We start from the raw sequence: 18,426 nt of genomic DNA on the forward strand, positions 1-18,426 counted from the left end.
TTGAGATTTGATACTTTGGGTTGTGTTTGTTTAAGATTTGCTACTTCATATTGTATTTGTGTATGATTGCTTGTTGTTTGGTTGTTATATTTCCATATATCTTATGTAAGGATAATAGATTGAAAATCTTAAGCTCTATTTGGTTCTAGAAAAGTATTAAAGAAAGAGGAAAATTATTTTCTTTATATAGAGGAGAGAAAAAAAAAAGTAAAATGAGTTCAAAATAGCAAATGAAAATAATTTATCGACTTTAAATTTTTTTTTTTCACTTTTCGTCTCCATTTTCTTTCTCTTCCATCTTTTTTCAAAATTTTCAAGAACCAAATATAACCTTAGTCATGACCGCTAATAATGATTTTTCTTCTCTTAAGGTAGGACTGAACAATTGTAGTATCTGATATTTGTGGAGAATTATTCATTTGATACACATATTCTTTCTCTTGATATCATATATGGTTTCTGATTTTAGTTGTTATCTTATTTTTTGGTATTTGAATTTGATTTATTCATCTCATTTATTTTTATTTCTTTGGGGAAATGGTTTAGGAATATGAATATGAAGATGTTCAATTGCTTTACGGATTTCTGCTAACTGAGTCATCATGTGGCCTAAGCCCAGCCCTTTTCATGCCCAAGCCTAGCCCAATCATTGAAATTTGGGCTTAGACAGAACTCAGACCCGCAATGATGGGCTTTTAAAATATAAATGTTATGCAACACCTTATCTTTTAATCACCTTTATGTTTTATAAAAATAATTAATTCTAAATTTCAACTCAAAGTTAAGTTGTCCAAAAATCATTAAAAATAGGAAACCTTTTTTTAGACTTGAAAATACGTTTGGCATTTTTTTATTTTTAGAAAACAGTTCTTTGAAAACTCGTTATGGAAATAAGATATTTTCTGAGAACATATTTTAATTATTTTTAAATATCTTTCCTTAATTTTTGGGATTTATTTTAAAAAGTAATTGTACATATATGTAGAATGGTCAGAATAAAATCATTGGAAACAAAAGTTGTTTTGAAGAAATTCAAAAACATAAAAAGTAGTTTGAGAATAGGTGGGAAGTGTGTTAAAAAATAGTTCTAAAAAACAATTGAAAAAAAAATATTGTTTTTATGATATTTTTAAAGTAAGTTTATTTGAGAACCAAAAATGTTGTTTTCTATGTTTTTAAATATGTTTTAAAAGTATTTTTTTTATATGTAGTACTTTATTTTAATTATTTTTTATATTTATATAATTTTTTTAAAAAAAAATCCTTAGAAAATAAGTGAAAACAATTAAAGATATTCTCTAAAAAACACTATTTTCTATTTTTAAAAATAAAAAATAAAGTGCTTTCAGAAAATATATTTTAATTGTCTTCACTTGTTTAAAAAATAATTATAAAGAATAATTAAAAATAAAGTGTTATGAATAAAAATTATTTCTAAAATATATTTATAAACATAGAAAAAAGGTTCAAAGTATTTCAAGTTCCAAACAAATTTTGTTTTGTAAAACATTAGAAAATGGTTTTTAAAAACTATTCTCAAAGCTGCTTTTTAAAACTATTTCTGAGAATACTTCCAAAACAGACCTTATTTTCTCTTCTTTCTTGCCCTAAAACAAGTATAAAAAACTCTTCTTTTAAAGTTGTTTTTGAAAATATTTCCCAAACAGACCTTATCATTCTCTCTTCTTTCTTGCCCAAAAATGAGCTGCAGTTCCATAATAGCTCAAGCTTACCTTCAAGGAGTCATCAGGCTGACCTGGGCCTGGCACTCATGGATGTTTCAACTAACAAATTAAAACAAAAACCAAATATGAGACAACATACTAAGAATGCACTTGTGTTAGAAATTTAGACACAGATGATACAAATGCTGTTGGGAATTGGTTTTTTGGGCTTTGAAAGTAAAATGTTTTAAGGAAAAACCAGCCAAAATGTGCAGCAGGCATGCTGGACCACCCTCTTCATTCTGGGGAATTAATGATTCTGTTCAACCGGTTGTTCTTTCTATTGTGATTATTACGCATGACACTTTCAAACATGTCAAATTCGTTAATTTTTGGATAGCAATAGGTAGATATATATCCATGATTTTGGTCTTGAATTTATGATTTCAGTCCCTTGAAAATCAAATACCTAAAGGTGATGGAGTTCTCCGACTTTGGGTGCCAACCCCATGAACAATTCACAACCTCCTAAAAGGAAATTTGAAGTTGAACCAATAGAAAGAGAGATTGTGGTAAAGATCTTATTCGAGTATGAAACAAGTCTAGGATTTGCATGACAAACATTGTATTGGAAAAATAAGGGAACAATTACTCTTAAATGATGGTTGTCTTGTTAGAATAATACATTGAATTTAGGGTGATTCAGTTTCTTTGGTATTAACAAGATTACACAATAATTTTGAGTTACAAATCTTAAATCTTAGCAATAAAAGGTATTAACTCAATAGTTGTTGTGGGATTGACCAAGTCACTATGCCAATAGTTGCTTGATTTTTTGTCTTTTTAGTTCGGAAAAAACATTAGTTTTCGACCTTGGTTTTTAAAAATCTGGTCTTGAATAGTCATCCAAAGCTAGAGTCAAACAAAATCTTAAAATAATTTGGCTTTAATTCATCTAAAGATTTAGTCAAGAGTTTGCAAATAAATTGAAAATCAATGAATCATCTCACAAGGACAGACAAACATTCATTGAATCTATTTGGCATCGCTGAATCCTTATCAAAAGGGACTTAAAAAGAAATATTCTATCCGACGAGAATGAGATCCACGAATCTAGGAATAGGGACAGAGATTACATTGAAGAGATGCAACTTGGCCTTTATCTTCACCTTGGAACAGGCCCCTGCCAAATGCTTCTAGTTTCATTGCACCCTTCAACTAAACAAACTAACATGTTTGCCACGTTGTGAATGCCAAAATCTGATAGTGTTGAAACACGCTTGTGGTCAATTAATCATAATGCATATGTCACCATAAGTACCTCTGGGATTACAGGATGCCTCCCTTCACCATTGACCAATTCAAGCAATTGAAGCTTGGATAATCAGTAGACTCTAGAAAGTAAGAGGAGGTTGAGTCCTGGTGACCAACAGAAAATTGAAATGAGAAGTGTGAGATCTTCTTCCACGCTGGGCTTCCATGGACAAACAATTCAAGGAAGTCCACCGTAGGGAAGCAAAATTGAAGGGAAGTTAATTTTTGCAAGGTAGCCACCTCCTCCGTAACAATCTTTAAAACTTGACAATATATAGGCTTGGATTAATCTATCAACATTTGTTAAATATTACCTACTTGTTTTCTCATTATTAGATTCATATAATTTGTTACTACTTTTATAATGATGATAATCAAACAAACATATTTTTAGATATATTGTTAATATGATTCCACATCCATTTATGATATATTTGTTGACTATTTTATGTTTACCTATTATTTTAATTTTTTTTTAGATGAAAATGTTGGATTAAAAGACCTCAAGTGGAGAGGTTTTGTGGTCACCTTTAAAGGACAATAAGCATGTCGGTTCAAGGCTGTGGCTAATCAATGTGTCAACTATTGCTAGAACAATTTTTTTTTTCTAGTCCATCTTTTGCTTAGTATTTTCTACTAGTTAGAATTGATATAGTGGCTTCAGTTGTATTTGAGAGTTCTCTTTAGAAAAAAAAGTTATGTTTGATTTTTGGAAAGCATTGAGAAAAGGAAAAGAAATATTGAAAAAAAATTATCCTTTCTATGTCATAAAAAGAGATAAGATTGTAATGTGACCAAATAGCGTGAATTGGTCAGAACAAAAAGTCCATAATGGAATCTGCAAGTTATGTTTGATTTTCATAATGTCTGAGGGGAAGAAAATAGAGAACAAAATATAATGAAAGAGGTAAGGAAAATTTATAATAATATTTTTTTCTCATTTGATTGTTCATGTTAAATTAAAAAAAAAAAAAAATTTGAAGTATCTCATTATCGTTGTAGCTTTGGTTAGATGTAAAATATATCGAATATCAATAAATGAGAACACTTACAAAATGAGGTTCGTCTCCTCGACGGCAACAGGGTCAGGCAGTTGCTTTTCCTTTGAGGCAGTTGTGGCCTTAAATGCAGGGGCCGCCATGAAGTCACCAGAAACCTGTCACTCATAGACAAATAGCCAACAAAACAAACCAAATATTAGACAGTGGATTTGGAAGGGCACATGGAGTTGGAAATTAGTATTCCCCCACCATGTTTTTAAGCATGCAAATGAATAAGAATACCCATCTTAAGTGTTAGAAATTGGAATCTAATGTCCATATGAGAATACCTGATCCAAACCTTAGGGGAGTCGGATAAATGAGTTATACATTCAGTGATATATATAGATACACAAACATCCCAATAGATGGCAGTATATCACCGCTAGTGCAAGTGTGCATATACCTTTTCCAGCAAAAGAGTAAATGCTTTTTTAACGAAAACCAGCAATATGTGCACATGCTTTTTTCGATTCAACCTGAAAATCTGTGTATCCTACTGAATCATTCATGTCAAAGAATAGATCCAAAATGCAATGAATTATGCAATGTACATACCAGTTATAAATAAAATGGAGATCACATCTATCTATGGAAAGGAAAAAAAGACATGAAAAATTACCTAACCTGACTGTTGAGAAGGCTTTCTTTCTTGCCTCTCAGCAAGAAGCTGATTCTCAATTTCTTCTAGCTGAGTCGCCAAATCTGCATCACTTTTAATGGGGACAAATACATTATGCCACTGAACAAGTCCAAAATATGAACTCTTCAATGTACTCCACCAGTCTACCTCTCCTATGATCACCTTTATACTATTACAACAGACTTCCATATCAGACATAGTTTCAAGGCGTGGACAGTTATAGAAGCTCACCCATTCTAATTTTGGTACAATGCGTAAACCACTTGAAATGTTGACCAATTTAGGCATGTAATGAAGTGATATCTTCCTCAAATTAGGAAGATATGTTCTCAAGGGGAATGGTCTATGTTTAGCAGGATCTTCAAGGGTCACTATGCTGTTGATTTCAAGGCACCATTCAGCCACAAGCTCCTCTAAGCTGTTGAGATTTTCAAGCAAACCCAAAGTAAAAATGGTAGTCAACTGTGGGCATTCATGCAATGCCAAGGACTTTAGACTAGATAGACAACCCCTCCAAACTGGTCCCTTCTAGATGCTCACTAAATTCTTCATATAATGAAGCCTTAAGAATTGTAAAGACCCAAGTATATTTTCTCCATAAACATCTCCATCATTTTCTTGTTTGTTTACAATTTTCTGCTTCATCCACAATAGTTTCAATCTTATTACATTCCCCTAATACACAAAATTCTAGCTTCTTCATATTTCCAATCCCAAATTCAGATAGCTTGGTGAGAGTTAAATGGCGATCCAGGAACAAAGCAGTGCAATGCTGGAGTACCTCCTTGATTTGACTTGGAATGCCTTCACCATTCACATACTTCAGGCTCCTTGTGTGAAGTTCAAATTTAATTGCAAGTTCATTGGGTAGTCAAGATATAATCACTACAAGGAAAAAGGTATATTGTGACATTTATAACGAGTCACCATAAACATAGGGTGTCACTACAACATAGCGTCACCTTCTCCACTGACACCATAGAGGGTACCAATTGGTGACGTATTTGGAAGTGACACCAAAGTAGATAAATGGTGACCCATTCGGAAGTGACACCATATATTTCTAGTGATGATAGGGTGTCACATTAAATACATCATCTTTGAGTTATGATGTCACATTAAATGCATCACCTTTAAGTTATGGTATCACATCATTGTAAATTATTGTGGAAGATATGATTGGTTTTAGTTGTTGATTTTTGTAATGCTTATGAATTAATAAGATTAACCTATTTATATTTTGTCCATAAATATAACAATCATATTATATTTAACTCATTTTTCTGTAATGTTTCTGGAATAACTCATAATACATTGATCATCTAATAATATTTGTATATCAAATGTTCACAAAATGATAGTACGTCCAACATATCAAACCCATCAAAACTAAAAAAGAAGAGTGAATACATACCAAAACATGATTTAGAAATGTTAAAGATCCCAAGATTCATGTATACCTCTATTTCCTAAGCATAAAACCGGTTAACCATAAAATGACATAAAAGTCCCATCTAAAAATCTAAATTTCTCAGTTGCAATTAAAGTAACGTTTATGTCCTACAACGTATAACATAAGAGTTGCATTTAAAAACCCAAAATCTTGTTGCCTTCTTCTTTCTTTTTATTCTCCATTTCACCATCCCAAGAGTGTATACCTGCATTTCAAAATTTAATGAGTTTTAGAGATTTTTATTGAAGAAAATAAACATGGATCGATGTTATCATAAATGAACAAATCTAAGAACTATTTTTTTTTTTCAAATAGAAACATTATTCAAAGAATAAGCATTACTATACAATACCTATGGAAAAATTCATGTAGTAGCTAAGGGACTCACCATGCATGGTGATCATGATGCATTAACATGATTCATGATTAGTTGTAGCACAAAAGTAGCCCATTCTCCTCTAATTTCATCGAAGGGCGCTTCTTCTGATGAATAAATGGAAATATAATTCTACTTGAGAATATGTTTTTTTTATCACAAAACTGAAATCAAATAAGAAAATAACATTAAAATGCATAACATTTGGAAGCCTAAAACTATGTACAATTCATTAAATAAGTAATACCTTTGAAGCAATAATTGTAGGATAAAAAATTATCTCTTTAATGAATCTCATAACAAAGTAGCCACATTCGAACCCTCCTTCTTGTCTTGGACACTAATCGATCAATTATAAAATAACATTAGTACTCACATATATAAATGGTGCAAATGCATAAGCTAATGTGTAAAGAAAAATTTTTGGATGTCACTTGCACTAGTTGCTAAGATGACTCCCTCTTAGATGTTTTCTTTGCAAATATTCGAAGAGTCCTATGTAAATAAGTTCAATGGGTACATTTTAAAAATAGGTAAATGTTATATGTTTTAATATATATAAATAATAAAAATATGCGTTTGAGGTGAATGTATTTTTTTATTTAAAAATAATACTATGAAAAATAATAGGAAGAACTTACATGTTTACGATATCCTTTAAGTCCTCACATGGTTTGTGATACATAGGGTCAAGATAGTGGACTGTCATTTTCCGTGGCTCAAGCACTACCTAAATATAAACCCTTTAAGTCCTCATATCTATTTTTATTAACAAAATATAAAAACTTTCCAAAACTCAACTACTTAAATATAAAAACAAAATCAAATAAAATATCTAGCTAATTGGATTTTAGAAACTAAATAAACTATAAATAAATTAAATATAAAAACTAAATAAAATATCTATGCCCATGAATTAATTGAAGGGGATAGAAAGACACAGAGAGAACATGGCTATGGTTATGATTTCCATCTTATCATCTCCCGTCAATACCACACATGCCCATTTTAAGGTTGGACACTACTTTTGTTGATGGACTTGGAAAGGGAACTTCAAAATTGAAAACATAAATAAACCCTTATGTAAAAAAAAAAAAAAATTAAAATATAATTGAGCATTAAAATATTTACTCTCTTTCATCACTTTCATTTGAATATTAATAATCTCTTATTGAGATAGATACTTACAATTTAACAAAATAGAAATTCCTAATAATAAAAAATATAAAAATTTCTATTTCTATTAACAAAATATAAAAACTTTCCAAAACTCAACTACTTAAATATAAAAATAAAATCAAATAAAAAATCTAACTAATTGGATTTTAGAAACTAAATAAACTATAAATAAACTAAATATAAAAACTAAATAAAATATCTATGCCCATGAATTAATTGAAGAGGATAGAAAGACATAGAGAGATCGAACATGGCTATGGTTATGATTTCCATCTTATCATCTCCCGTCAATACCACACATGCCTTCCCGAATTGGTCCTTTTGGGGTTGGATACTCTCAACGAAATTCTATATCTCATTCCCACTTAGATACAAACAGAAAAATCATTTTTTTTCCTCTCTCGTTTTTTAGAAAGGATGAAGATTATGTGATAGTATATCTCAAAAAAAATTTGTACCTGTCATTCTCACACAAATAAATATTAAAAATCATTCATTTTTTTTCCTATTTTTCACTTTTTTTAAGGATTTGATCATGTGTTTGGTTTAGATTAAAAAATCAATTAATCTACAGTTTTTTCTTCTATGCTAGAAGATTAAACCTAAATTTTTCTTCCCTACAACTCAAGAATACACAATTCACAAAAACCATAATACAAAGATGTTGAAACAATTAATATAATGACATTAATAAAAGAAAAAAAAATGATAGATCCAAGAGATTTTGGGTTACCTGGGAGTCCACAAAGTGAAGAATGTCGGTTGTGAGCGTGTTGACTATGGGTGAGAGAAAAGGTTGAAGAAGATCACGATTTTATATATAGGATTTATATATTGAGATTTTTTGGATTGTGGGTGAGATATGGAAACAATGGGAATTTTATATAGTATCCATCATTATTAATTCTAAAAATGGGTTATAATACTTAAAAAAAATTATTTTATATGATGTCACTTCCCAAAAAATGACACTATAAATATAAAATTAATATCATCTAACTACCTCAATTGAAGATTTTTTATATGATGTGTCACCTTTATTAATTATAAATCCTATGGTGTCATTATTTTAAAAGTGACACCGTAAATAGTAACACCATAAACTATTTTTGTAGTAGTGAATGCGGTTGTGATGATTGCCAACAATAAATCTAAAGTGGACTAATGATGTGTATATCGACGAAGTTCCATTCCTCATAAAGTGATCAAGCAGTGCAACTTGTGGCAAATAAATTTTTAAAGCCTCCAACTGTTTTAAGCTGCACACTTCCTTTACAATATCTTCCATGGTTGCATTCCATCATTCATCATCAGGGTTCACATCTATCGTTAACTCTTGCAATTGAAACAATCATTGTATCACATTCCGAGGAATGAGTGTAGAGGTTTGATTTTTTCTGTATCCATGAAATGACACGTTCAAGCATTTCAACTTTGTCAGTCTGTCAACATCTATGGGTAGGTTTATAATTTTAGTGCCTTCAAGATTGAGCACCTCAAGATTCCCAAGTTTTCCAACTTCAGGTGGCAGCTCCATTAAAAGTTCACAGCCTCTTAATAGGAAAATTCGAAGTTTGAATAACTTAAAGAGAGATTGTGGTAAAGATTTGATTCTAGTGTAGGACATGTCTAGAATTTGGAGGACAGGCAAACCTTCAAAGAATATCGGAGGAATAGTTCTCAAATGGTGATTGGACTGCAAAAACAACACTTTGAGTTGTGAGCCATGAGGACTTGTTGGTAGCTCCGAAAGTTTATTATTCATCAAATGCATCTCACTGGCTTTTTCCCATTCCTCATCTTTTGGTGGTTCAGTTAGTCCTCATCTACCTAGCCTACGAAAGGGTGAACATGATTCAAATCTTAAGAAGTTTAATAACTCCTCATGAATTTCCCTTCGCTTTCGCACAAAATAAGAATCTCCATATTGAAAACTCTCTAACAAGAAGGCATTGACAAGATCCCCCACAATCTGTTTACCTTCATCAAATGTTCCTACTAAGCCGCTTGTTCTCCACTCTTCAATCAAATGCACTTCCTCCATCTGTCCCCAATTCTCCATGTCAACAAAGTATTGTACATACTTGTTTGTCGAACCTGAACAACCCCACATGAATGCCAATGCATTAAATAAGACTCTATCTTTTGTCTGAGATCTGTGTTGCAAGCCTAGTGTATAAGATGCATATTCCTATATCAAAACATCATTCATGTCTTTCAAAGCTCTTGCCATTATAACAACAAGAAGTAAATGGCCACAACACTTTTCAACCACATTTATGGCGAGGCGTTGGATCCCTGAAGAATGCACAACTTCCCCAACATTCACACAGAACAATTCCCATGATAACAGATGATTCTCCATCATGATCTCTACACCCACTGCTGTTACATGATCAACATTCTGAGAATTAGTTGGTTAAAAATTTAAACCATAACAAGGATATCTTGAAAGACATTAAAGCATACAATAAAAATTAAGAATTAAGAAAAGCTAACCTTGATTAATCCCATAGAAAGCCATTCCTGTGTTCTTCTGATGTTCAAGGATGCGTTCAATTCGTGGAGAAGAGAAACCCCGGGTTCAATTGGCTCTTCCCTTTCAACACCCAAAACAACTATGTGCTCTGAAGAGTTCGTTCGTGCAGTACGTTCTCTTCTCAGTCCCAAAGAGAAAAACAGAACAGAATGGGATAGTCACCCTGCCTTTTTCCCTTATATATATATATATATATATATAATTCATATATATACACATATCACACATACACAGTTTGGACCACTTGACTTAATGGGCTAGTCAAGTGAATTAGGGTGAGCCCATAGAAATCAATCAATAATGTGTCCAGCCCCATTATGGACCACAATACAAAAATTAAATTAACACTGATTTATGACATTATCAAATTGATTATGTAAGTTCACACATAAAAAATCCAACAATTCTCCCACTTAGACTACATAATCAAACATCACAACATATACATAATCATAAATCAATATCCCATAGAATCTCATCAAAAACAAATAATCAAAAGCAATCATATATGCTTCATTGCTTGATTCACAAGGAAATATACAATAATAGCAATCCTTCCAACAATAGCATAATATTACAATACCAGAAGTGGCTCCCACTAACTTAATACAACCTAGGCTTCCAATAACCCCATTTGAGATACATGTTCTTGAAACACAACTATGGGTAAGCCTTTTTTTAGTGGATCCACCAACATACTTTTTGTGGACATGTGCTTAATATCAATAAGAGACTCTGCCACTTTCTCCTTTACAAAATAGAACTTTACATCAATATGTTTGGAGCGAGAAATACTCCTAGTGTTCTTAGAGAAAGCAACAGCTGCGAAATTATCACAAAATAATTTCAGCGGTCTAGAAATGGAGTCAACAACTCCTAAAGTTGAAATAAAATTCCGCATCCACATAGCATGACAACAAGCCTCATAACATGCCACATACTCGGCCTCCATAGTTGAGGATGTTGTAAGTGTTTGCTTGACACTTTTCCAAGATACAGCTCCTTCTGCCATCATAAAAATATAGCCCGTAGTAGATTTCTTATCATCTATGCAGCCAACAAAATCAACATCATAAAACCTAACTACATCAAGTATGTTGGTGCGCCGATATGTCAACATTAAGTCCTTAGTTCTTTGCAAATACCTAAGGACATTCTTAGCAGCTTTCCAATGTTCAATCCCAGGATTGCTCAAGTACCTTCCCAACATGCCCACAACAAAAGTAATATCAGGGCGTGTACATACTTGAGCATACATAAGGCTGCCAACCAAAGATGAATAAGGAATGGTTCTCATTTCCTCTCTCTCATCATCATCATTTTGAGGACACTGAGCCTTTGAAAATTTATCACCCTTCACAATTGGCGTTTTAGTAGAACTACAGTTGTGCATATTGAACCTCTTCAATATCTTCTCAATATAGGTTCTTTGAGACAATTTAAGGACCCCATTAGTCCTATCATGAAGAATCTTTATGCCTAAAACATAAGATGCCTCACCAAGATCCTTCATGTCAAAATGGGTTGACAACATGTGCTTTGTCTCAATTAACAAGTCAGAATCATTTGATGCGAGTAGTATATCATCAACATATAAAACAAGAAATGTGTAACTACTCCCACTAACCCTCAAATATATGCATCTGTCAACTGTATTATCTTTAAAACCATTTTGGGTGATAATCCTATCAAACTTCAGATACCACTACCTTGAAGCCTGTTTAAGACCATAAATTGACTTATTGAGCTTGCAAACTAAGTGTTCCTTTCCAACTTCTGTAAAACCAGTAGGCTGCTCCATATACACGTCCTCATCCAGATCACCATTCAAGAAAGCTGTCTTGACATCCATCTGATGTAGCTCCAAATCAAAATGAGCTACTATGGACATAATCACTCTAAAAGAGTCCTTGGTCGACACAGGTGAGAAGGTTTCTTTAAAATCAATGCCTTCTCTTTGATTATAACCTTTAACCACAAGTCTAGTTTTATATCTCTCTATTCGCCCACTAGAATCATGTTTGGTCTTAAAGACCCACTTGCACCCAACTGGTTTACAACCATGTGGCAATTCGACCAAATCCCAAACACCATTCATATACATAGAATTTATTTCATCATCCATGGCTTCTTTCCAAAAAGTGAATTGAGGACAATGAATTGCTTCTTGATAAGTGATTGGATTAGAAGCATCATAACCATCATACTCATGTTCCTGCAAATAAATCATGTAGTCATCTAAAATAGTCGGCCTACGAACCCTCTATGATTTTCTCGAAGGAATCCCATCAACAACAGTATCATCAACAACATTATCATCAACAGGAATGCCATGTTCCACTTGATTACCATGCTCTCCTTGATTAGTGGTTGATTGTTGGTCAATAGGAACATCCACATTTGGAACATGAGATGTAGGACAAGGAATCACGACATGCTCTTCTTCAAAAGGTATCTCACGTGGTACAAAATTTGGATCAACATTAACTTCATCATCAAAGTATACAACCCTGTTTGACTCAATGATCCTGGTGGTATGAGATGGGCAATAAAATTTGAAACCCCTTGATCCAATGCAATAACCAACAAAGAAACCATTGATGGTTTTAGGATCAAGTTTCTTTGACTGTGGGTTATATGGCCTAACCTCAGCTTTACATCCCCAAACATGGAAATGATGAAGACTCGGTTTCTTCCCTGACCATAGTTCATAAGGTGTCTTAGGCACAAACTTACTGGGCACTTGATTTAAAATATATGCCACAGTCTTTAAGGCTTCACCCCACAAAAATTCTGGTAAGGAGGAATTAGACAACATGCATCTCACCATATCCAACAATGTGCAATTCCTTTTTTCTGCAACCCCATTCTGTTGGGGAGTACCTGGCATTGTATATCTAGCATCAATGTCGCATTCCAACAAAAACTTAGCGAATGGTCCAGGATTCCGTCTAGTCTCATCATATCTCCCATAATACTCACCACCTCTATCAGACTTCACAACTTTAATGGCCTTTCCCAAATGCAACTCCACCTTAGCCTTAAAGACCTTAAACACATTTAGGGAGTCAGATTTCTCATGGATTAGTTCAGCATAACCATATCTAGAGAAATCATCAATAAAAGTGATGAAATATTCATAACCCCTTAAAGCAGTTGGTGTCAAAGGACCACATATATCTGTGTGGATCAAGTCTAAAGTACTGCCACACCTATCAATCTTCTCATTTCTGGTCTTAGCTGTCATCTTCCCCTTTAAGCAAACAACACAAGTCTTGAAGTCCGAGAAATCAAGATTAGAAAGCACATCATCTCTAACCAATCTCTCTAATCTTTGCCTAGAAATATGAACTAGGTGTTTGTGCCACAACATAGAAGAACCCAAATTCATTCTAGCACGCTTGCAACCAACAACAGAATTAACAGAAGATGAATCACACAAAGGACCATGATGCAGACTGAGACTGTAAAGATTGCCAAACAAAACACCATTGCCAATTAAAACCAAGTTACTAAAAATATCCACTTTTCCACCTCCAAAGTGAAAATAATAACCATGTCTATCCAAAACAGATACAGAAATCAAATTCCTCCTAAGTGAGGGTATGTAAGCAACATCGTGTAACAGTAAAAAGCTTTTGGTGGCCAATCTCAATTTAATCATGCCAAAAAATTCTACTTTCACTTTGCTTCCATTGCCCATGTACACAAATTCTTCATGCTTTGACGACCTCCTTTTCTTTGTCATCTCCTACAAAAAATTAGTAACATGAATAGTAGCACTAGTATCTAACCACCAAGAATTGGCATGAACATCAACAATATTAGTCTCAATCATGTTTGCATTCAAATCAACCATAACCACAATTTTACCTTTCTTCTTCTCTAGCCAATTTTTAAACTTGAAGCAATCAACCCGCTTATGCCCAACCTTATGAAAAAAGTTGCACTTCCACTTGAATTTCTCATTCTTTGTACCATTAGATGAAACAGATCCACTAGGGGCTCCTTGACTCGAATTCTCTCTTCTCTTGAATTGCTTAGAGCCTCTAGAATTCTTGTGTGGAGGTTTTTTCTTCATATTGCTGCCATGGTCAGTAACAAGAGCAATGAGTGAGTCTCATTTTTCTTTAGTGAGACTTCATGTTGCACCACAATGGATATCAACTCCTCCAAAGTCCATTCTTCCTTCAAGGCATTATAGGTCAACTTCACTAGATCAAAAGAAGTAGGAAGAGACTCAAGTATCAGCCATTTCAGGAATTTCTCACTCAACTCCACTTTCATCTCATTTGCCTTGTTGAAATAGTGCTTTAGTTTGATAATGTGATCTCTAACCCCACTTACTCCATCATACACAATGGTTGTGAGAAGCTTCAAGTAAGTTGTCATTTATGCCTTATCAGTCTTGGTATAATTGGCCTTCACATTTTCCAAAAAAACTTTGGCCCTTTCCATCTTTGGCACACATTCTTTAATGGACTTATCCATAGTGTATTTCATCACCATCAAACAACTCCTATTAGAGTGCTCCTATTTCTCATAGAAGGATCTTTCGTCTACAGAGCTCAAATCAGTGGGCTTATGATTCATGCCTAGCTGGTGTATGCCCTGTTGATTGGTGTTCAATCAACTGGTGTGCTTTGATTTCAGTCCTCAAACGGGAGTAATCAACAAAATTTATAAACCTATTTCACCATATACTAGGGTAGCATTAGCTAGCATAGCATAGTGGCTCTAGGATCGTCCATGGAGATGGGTTTTCAAATTACAACTGATATTAGTTCAAAAACTAAATTGGTGCATTTTCTTTTCAAGGTTAGCTTTAAAAGAAAACATAAGTACATGTGAAAATGTTAGTTTTAAGTGAAACCAAAAATAAAGTAACTGAAATTACTTACAAAGAAAAGTGCTTCTTAGAGTTTTAGATCACTAGGCTTAGGTTCCTTATACAAAAAGGGAGATTCCGGTCACTTGGATCTTTTCCTCGCATTGGGGATTTAGCTTATAGTTATTCCCTAAACCGGTGTGGTATAGATGCTTCCCCTTAATGGTTTCAAACACTAAATCCCTGTCATTGAATCATCTTGCAATGGTTCATACCTTTCACCTGGTATTGGCCATTCAAGGTGATCCTTAACCTTGGATTACCCGTCAAAAGCTCGCAAGAGATAACTAATGGATGTCTCTTGGGAGTCCAAAAGCTTACCAAGTGTTGGTTATTCTAGATAATCCTACCTTTAAACCACCTCCCAGAGGCTCGCAAGAGATAAACTAGTGGATCTCAATGGACGGAGTCCACTTGCCTTACCAAGTGTTGGCCCAAGTGATTTTAAGGGATTTTAAGTTAACTAAAAAGATAAAAACCATTGATAAGTCATACTTTCTCTTCATTAAAAACTACAACAACGAAACTTCCACTTTTGTATACGGAACCTTACCTAGCTTCCTTCACTCCAAGAAACAAAAAGCCTAGCCACTCATCCTCTGGGAAAACATCCTCAGAGTTTAATTTGCTAGAAATAAAAATAAAAGAGAAAACAAAATGAAAAGGTAAGGTAGAGCAGAGCTCTGTGTATTACTTTCTGAAAAACTATACAAAAGTTCGTCTCCGAGAAAAACTCCCCAGAGATTTTTTAAAAAAAAAAAGAAAATTACAATATATATTATATAGCGAGAGTATTCACCCTTCCTGCTAACTTCCCAACCAAGAAAACTTGTGATTAGTGGGTTACAAGGAGAAAATAGGGATTTACACACAAATATCTGAAGATAAACATCAAACGAAGTCGGGTGCTCACGAATGCTTAAGAGTGGGAGTTTACTAAAGTGGAATTTCTATGGGAATGACTTTCCAGGCACAAATATCTCAAATTACAAGTGGATTTCGTAAGTTCAAACGCAACTTGAGAAAATTTCGCAAGTTGAAATTGTCCATTTCGCAAGTTGAAATTATGGTTTCGCAAGTTGTGAAATTGTCCTGCAACTAATCAGCTCTTTGTCCTGCAGCGATTCCTTTCCTCTTCTTATTTCGCAAGTTGCGAAAATTTCGCAAGTTGGATTCCACAACTTGAGAAATTGCTGGATGGTTGATTTCTTCTGTGATTTTCTTCCTTGCATCCTCGTTTGGATTTGGTAAAGGGTTATGAAGCTCCAAAGCTTAGTTTCTTCATGAATTTGAGCTTCAACTTGCTTTGCCATGAACTATACAAAGATCTCCCTCATTCTTGGATTGCTTTGGTGATTAAAAAGTTATGAAAAACACCAAAACTTAACACAATTTGATTAGATACGATTGCAAAGGTCCTTAACATGCCAATTGAGTTAAAAGGTAATAACTACTACTCAAAAGTGTTTAAAAGAGTTAATTACAAGCTATAAAATAGCACTTTTTGAGTAGTAATCAGCTTACTTGGCTCATCAACTCTCAAAGCCAAGTCCAGATTGTACAGAGTCATATGCACATTGAAAGACTCAAACCATTCCTCAAAATTATTTCTTGCAAGAGGCTTGATGGCAGACAATTGCATAGTAATACCAGGATTGCTAGTAGTTGGAAAATAGCAAAATCAAACAATATGCATGTTACTACAAAATCATGCTATTTGCTAGTTTCCAAAATTACTTAATTTACCAATAGCTTGGAATTTTGAAAAATCCACAGCGGTAAGGATAACTAATTAAATATCACAACCAAGATGCACTAATTTTATTACCGAAAAGGCAAAGAAAATTAGTACGGTTCATAATATATAATTAATTTCCTTCACCAATCTAAGCATCCTACCAAGTATTATAATCATCGATAGGACAATTACAATACCCGTATAGACCTTAGTAATCACAATAATAAAACAACCAAAATGTGGAAGATTAAATACCTCAACAAAGACAATTTGACACATATAGGATCACGATAGGTAACCACATATATGTTCACTATTATCATGATGAATTCAAAATATCTCAATTTGCACAACTTGACACACTTAGAATTGTGATAGGCAATCACACAAGTGTTTTTCAATGTCATAATAAATTAAGATATTCAACAAAATAGCTTAGGATAACATTATTGGTATAACACAAAAATTATACCCAAAAGAACAATAATAATAAAAATAATTGTCCCAATAAAGCCAAATTTCATACATGCATAATAATTACAACATATGTATTATCATTCCAAGAATGCCAAGACAAGCAAAAAAAAAATGTTTTTTTTAAATATATGATGTCATGATGACGTCATCATCTTCTCTATGGGTTGAACAACCCTGGTTCTGGCTGTACAGATCTAGAAAAGAAAAAAAAAAGTAATTTTTTGGCCAAAAAATTATGTAATTTCTGACGCAAACAACTGATTTTCCATCTTCAAACATTAATCCATCAATCTTGACAAAAATTTGCACAAAAACGCATAACCGAAGAGACATAAGAAACCCTAGTTTTTCGAAATCCCATCAATTGAGTTCCAAAAACAAAAAAAAAAAAAAAAAAATGATGGGTTTTCCTCCAAAAGGTATTTTCTACAAGTCTCCAACATCAATTTTGCTTCAAAATGGAGAATCAACATCAAATGAAAAAAGCCCCAAAAATTGGCTTCGGGAAAACCTTGATTAATCCAAAAAAAAATTGTAGCTTAAATGTCATCCATGGTTGCTCTGATACCAATTGTTGAAAAATTTAAACCATAACCAGGATATCATGAAAGACATTAAAGCATACAATAAAAATTAGGAATTAAGAAAAGCTGACCTTGATTAATCCCATAGAAAGCCATTCTTGTGTTCTTCTGATGTTCAAGGATGCGTTCAATTCGTGGAGGAGAGAAACCCCGGGATCAATTGGCTATTCCCTTTCAACACCCAAAACAACTGTGTGCTCTGAAGAGTTCGTTCGTGCAGTACGTTCTCTTCTCAGTCCCAAAGAGAAAAACAGAACATAATAGAATAGCCACCCTGCCTATTTCTCTGTGATATATATTACATATCACACATACATAGTTTGGACTACTTGACTTAATGGGCCAGTCAAGTGAATTAGGGTGGGCCTATAGAAATCAATCAATAATGTGTCCAGCCCCATTATGGACCACAATACAAAAATTAAATTAACACTGATTTATGACATTATCAAATTGATTATGTAAGTCCACACATAAAAAAATCCAACATTAGTTGTATAAACTATCTTTTGAATTTTCTTTGAGCTCCAC

General features: G+C 33.3%; 1 protein-coding gene and 1 long non-coding RNA gene across 2 annotated transcripts; both read right to left on the reverse strand.

Annotated features, from left to right (window-relative positions):
- Positions 1 to 6,158: 6,158 nt before the first annotated feature.
- Positions 6,159 to 6,957, reverse strand: LOC132254786 (uncharacterized). The gene is made up of 3 exons (XR_009467154.1): positions 6,738 to 6,957; positions 6,503 to 6,654; positions 6,159 to 6,319 (listed from the first exon to the last, which is right to left on the reverse strand). It is a non-coding gene; the product is annotated as an uncharacterized LOC132254786 (long non-coding RNA).
- A 2,903-nt stretch (positions 6,958 to 9,860) lies between these two features.
- Positions 9,861 to 12,060, reverse strand: LOC132254741 (uncharacterized). The gene is made up of 4 exons (XM_059740955.1): positions 11,918 to 12,060; positions 11,354 to 11,470; positions 10,169 to 10,325; positions 9,861 to 10,073 (listed from the first exon to the last, which is right to left on the reverse strand). Exons 1-4 carry the CDS (start codon positions 12,058 to 12,060, stop codon positions 9,861 to 9,863), a joined length of 630 nt encoding a protein of 209 aa, XP_059596938.1.
- Between the last annotated feature and the right edge of the window lie 6,366 nt (positions 12,061 to 18,426).

The sequence above is a fragment of the Vitis vinifera genome, chromosome 12 (assembly GCF_030704535.1).
Source record: "Vitis vinifera cultivar Pinot Noir 40024 chromosome 12, ASM3070453v1".
Classification (NCBI taxonomy): domain Eukaryota; kingdom Viridiplantae; phylum Streptophyta; class Magnoliopsida; order Vitales; family Vitaceae; genus Vitis; species Vitis vinifera.

What these genes read in the sequence shown, in the direction of transcription:
- LOC132254741 (XM_059740955.1), bottom strand. Translation starts at nt 12,060, where the DNA reads ATGGATGTCAAGACAGCTTTCTTGAATGGTGATCTGGATGAGGACGTG. An exon ending in GCTGCTAAGAATGTCCTTAG is followed by an intron (nt 10,326 to 11,353) that starts GTATTTGCAAAG and finishes GGGACTGAGAAG; the next exon opens with AGAACGTACTGCACGAACGA. An exon ending in TTTCTATGGGATTAATCAAG is followed by an intron (nt 10,074 to 10,168) that starts GTTAGCTTTTCT and finishes ACTAATTCTCAG; the next exon opens with AATGTTGATCATGTAACAGC.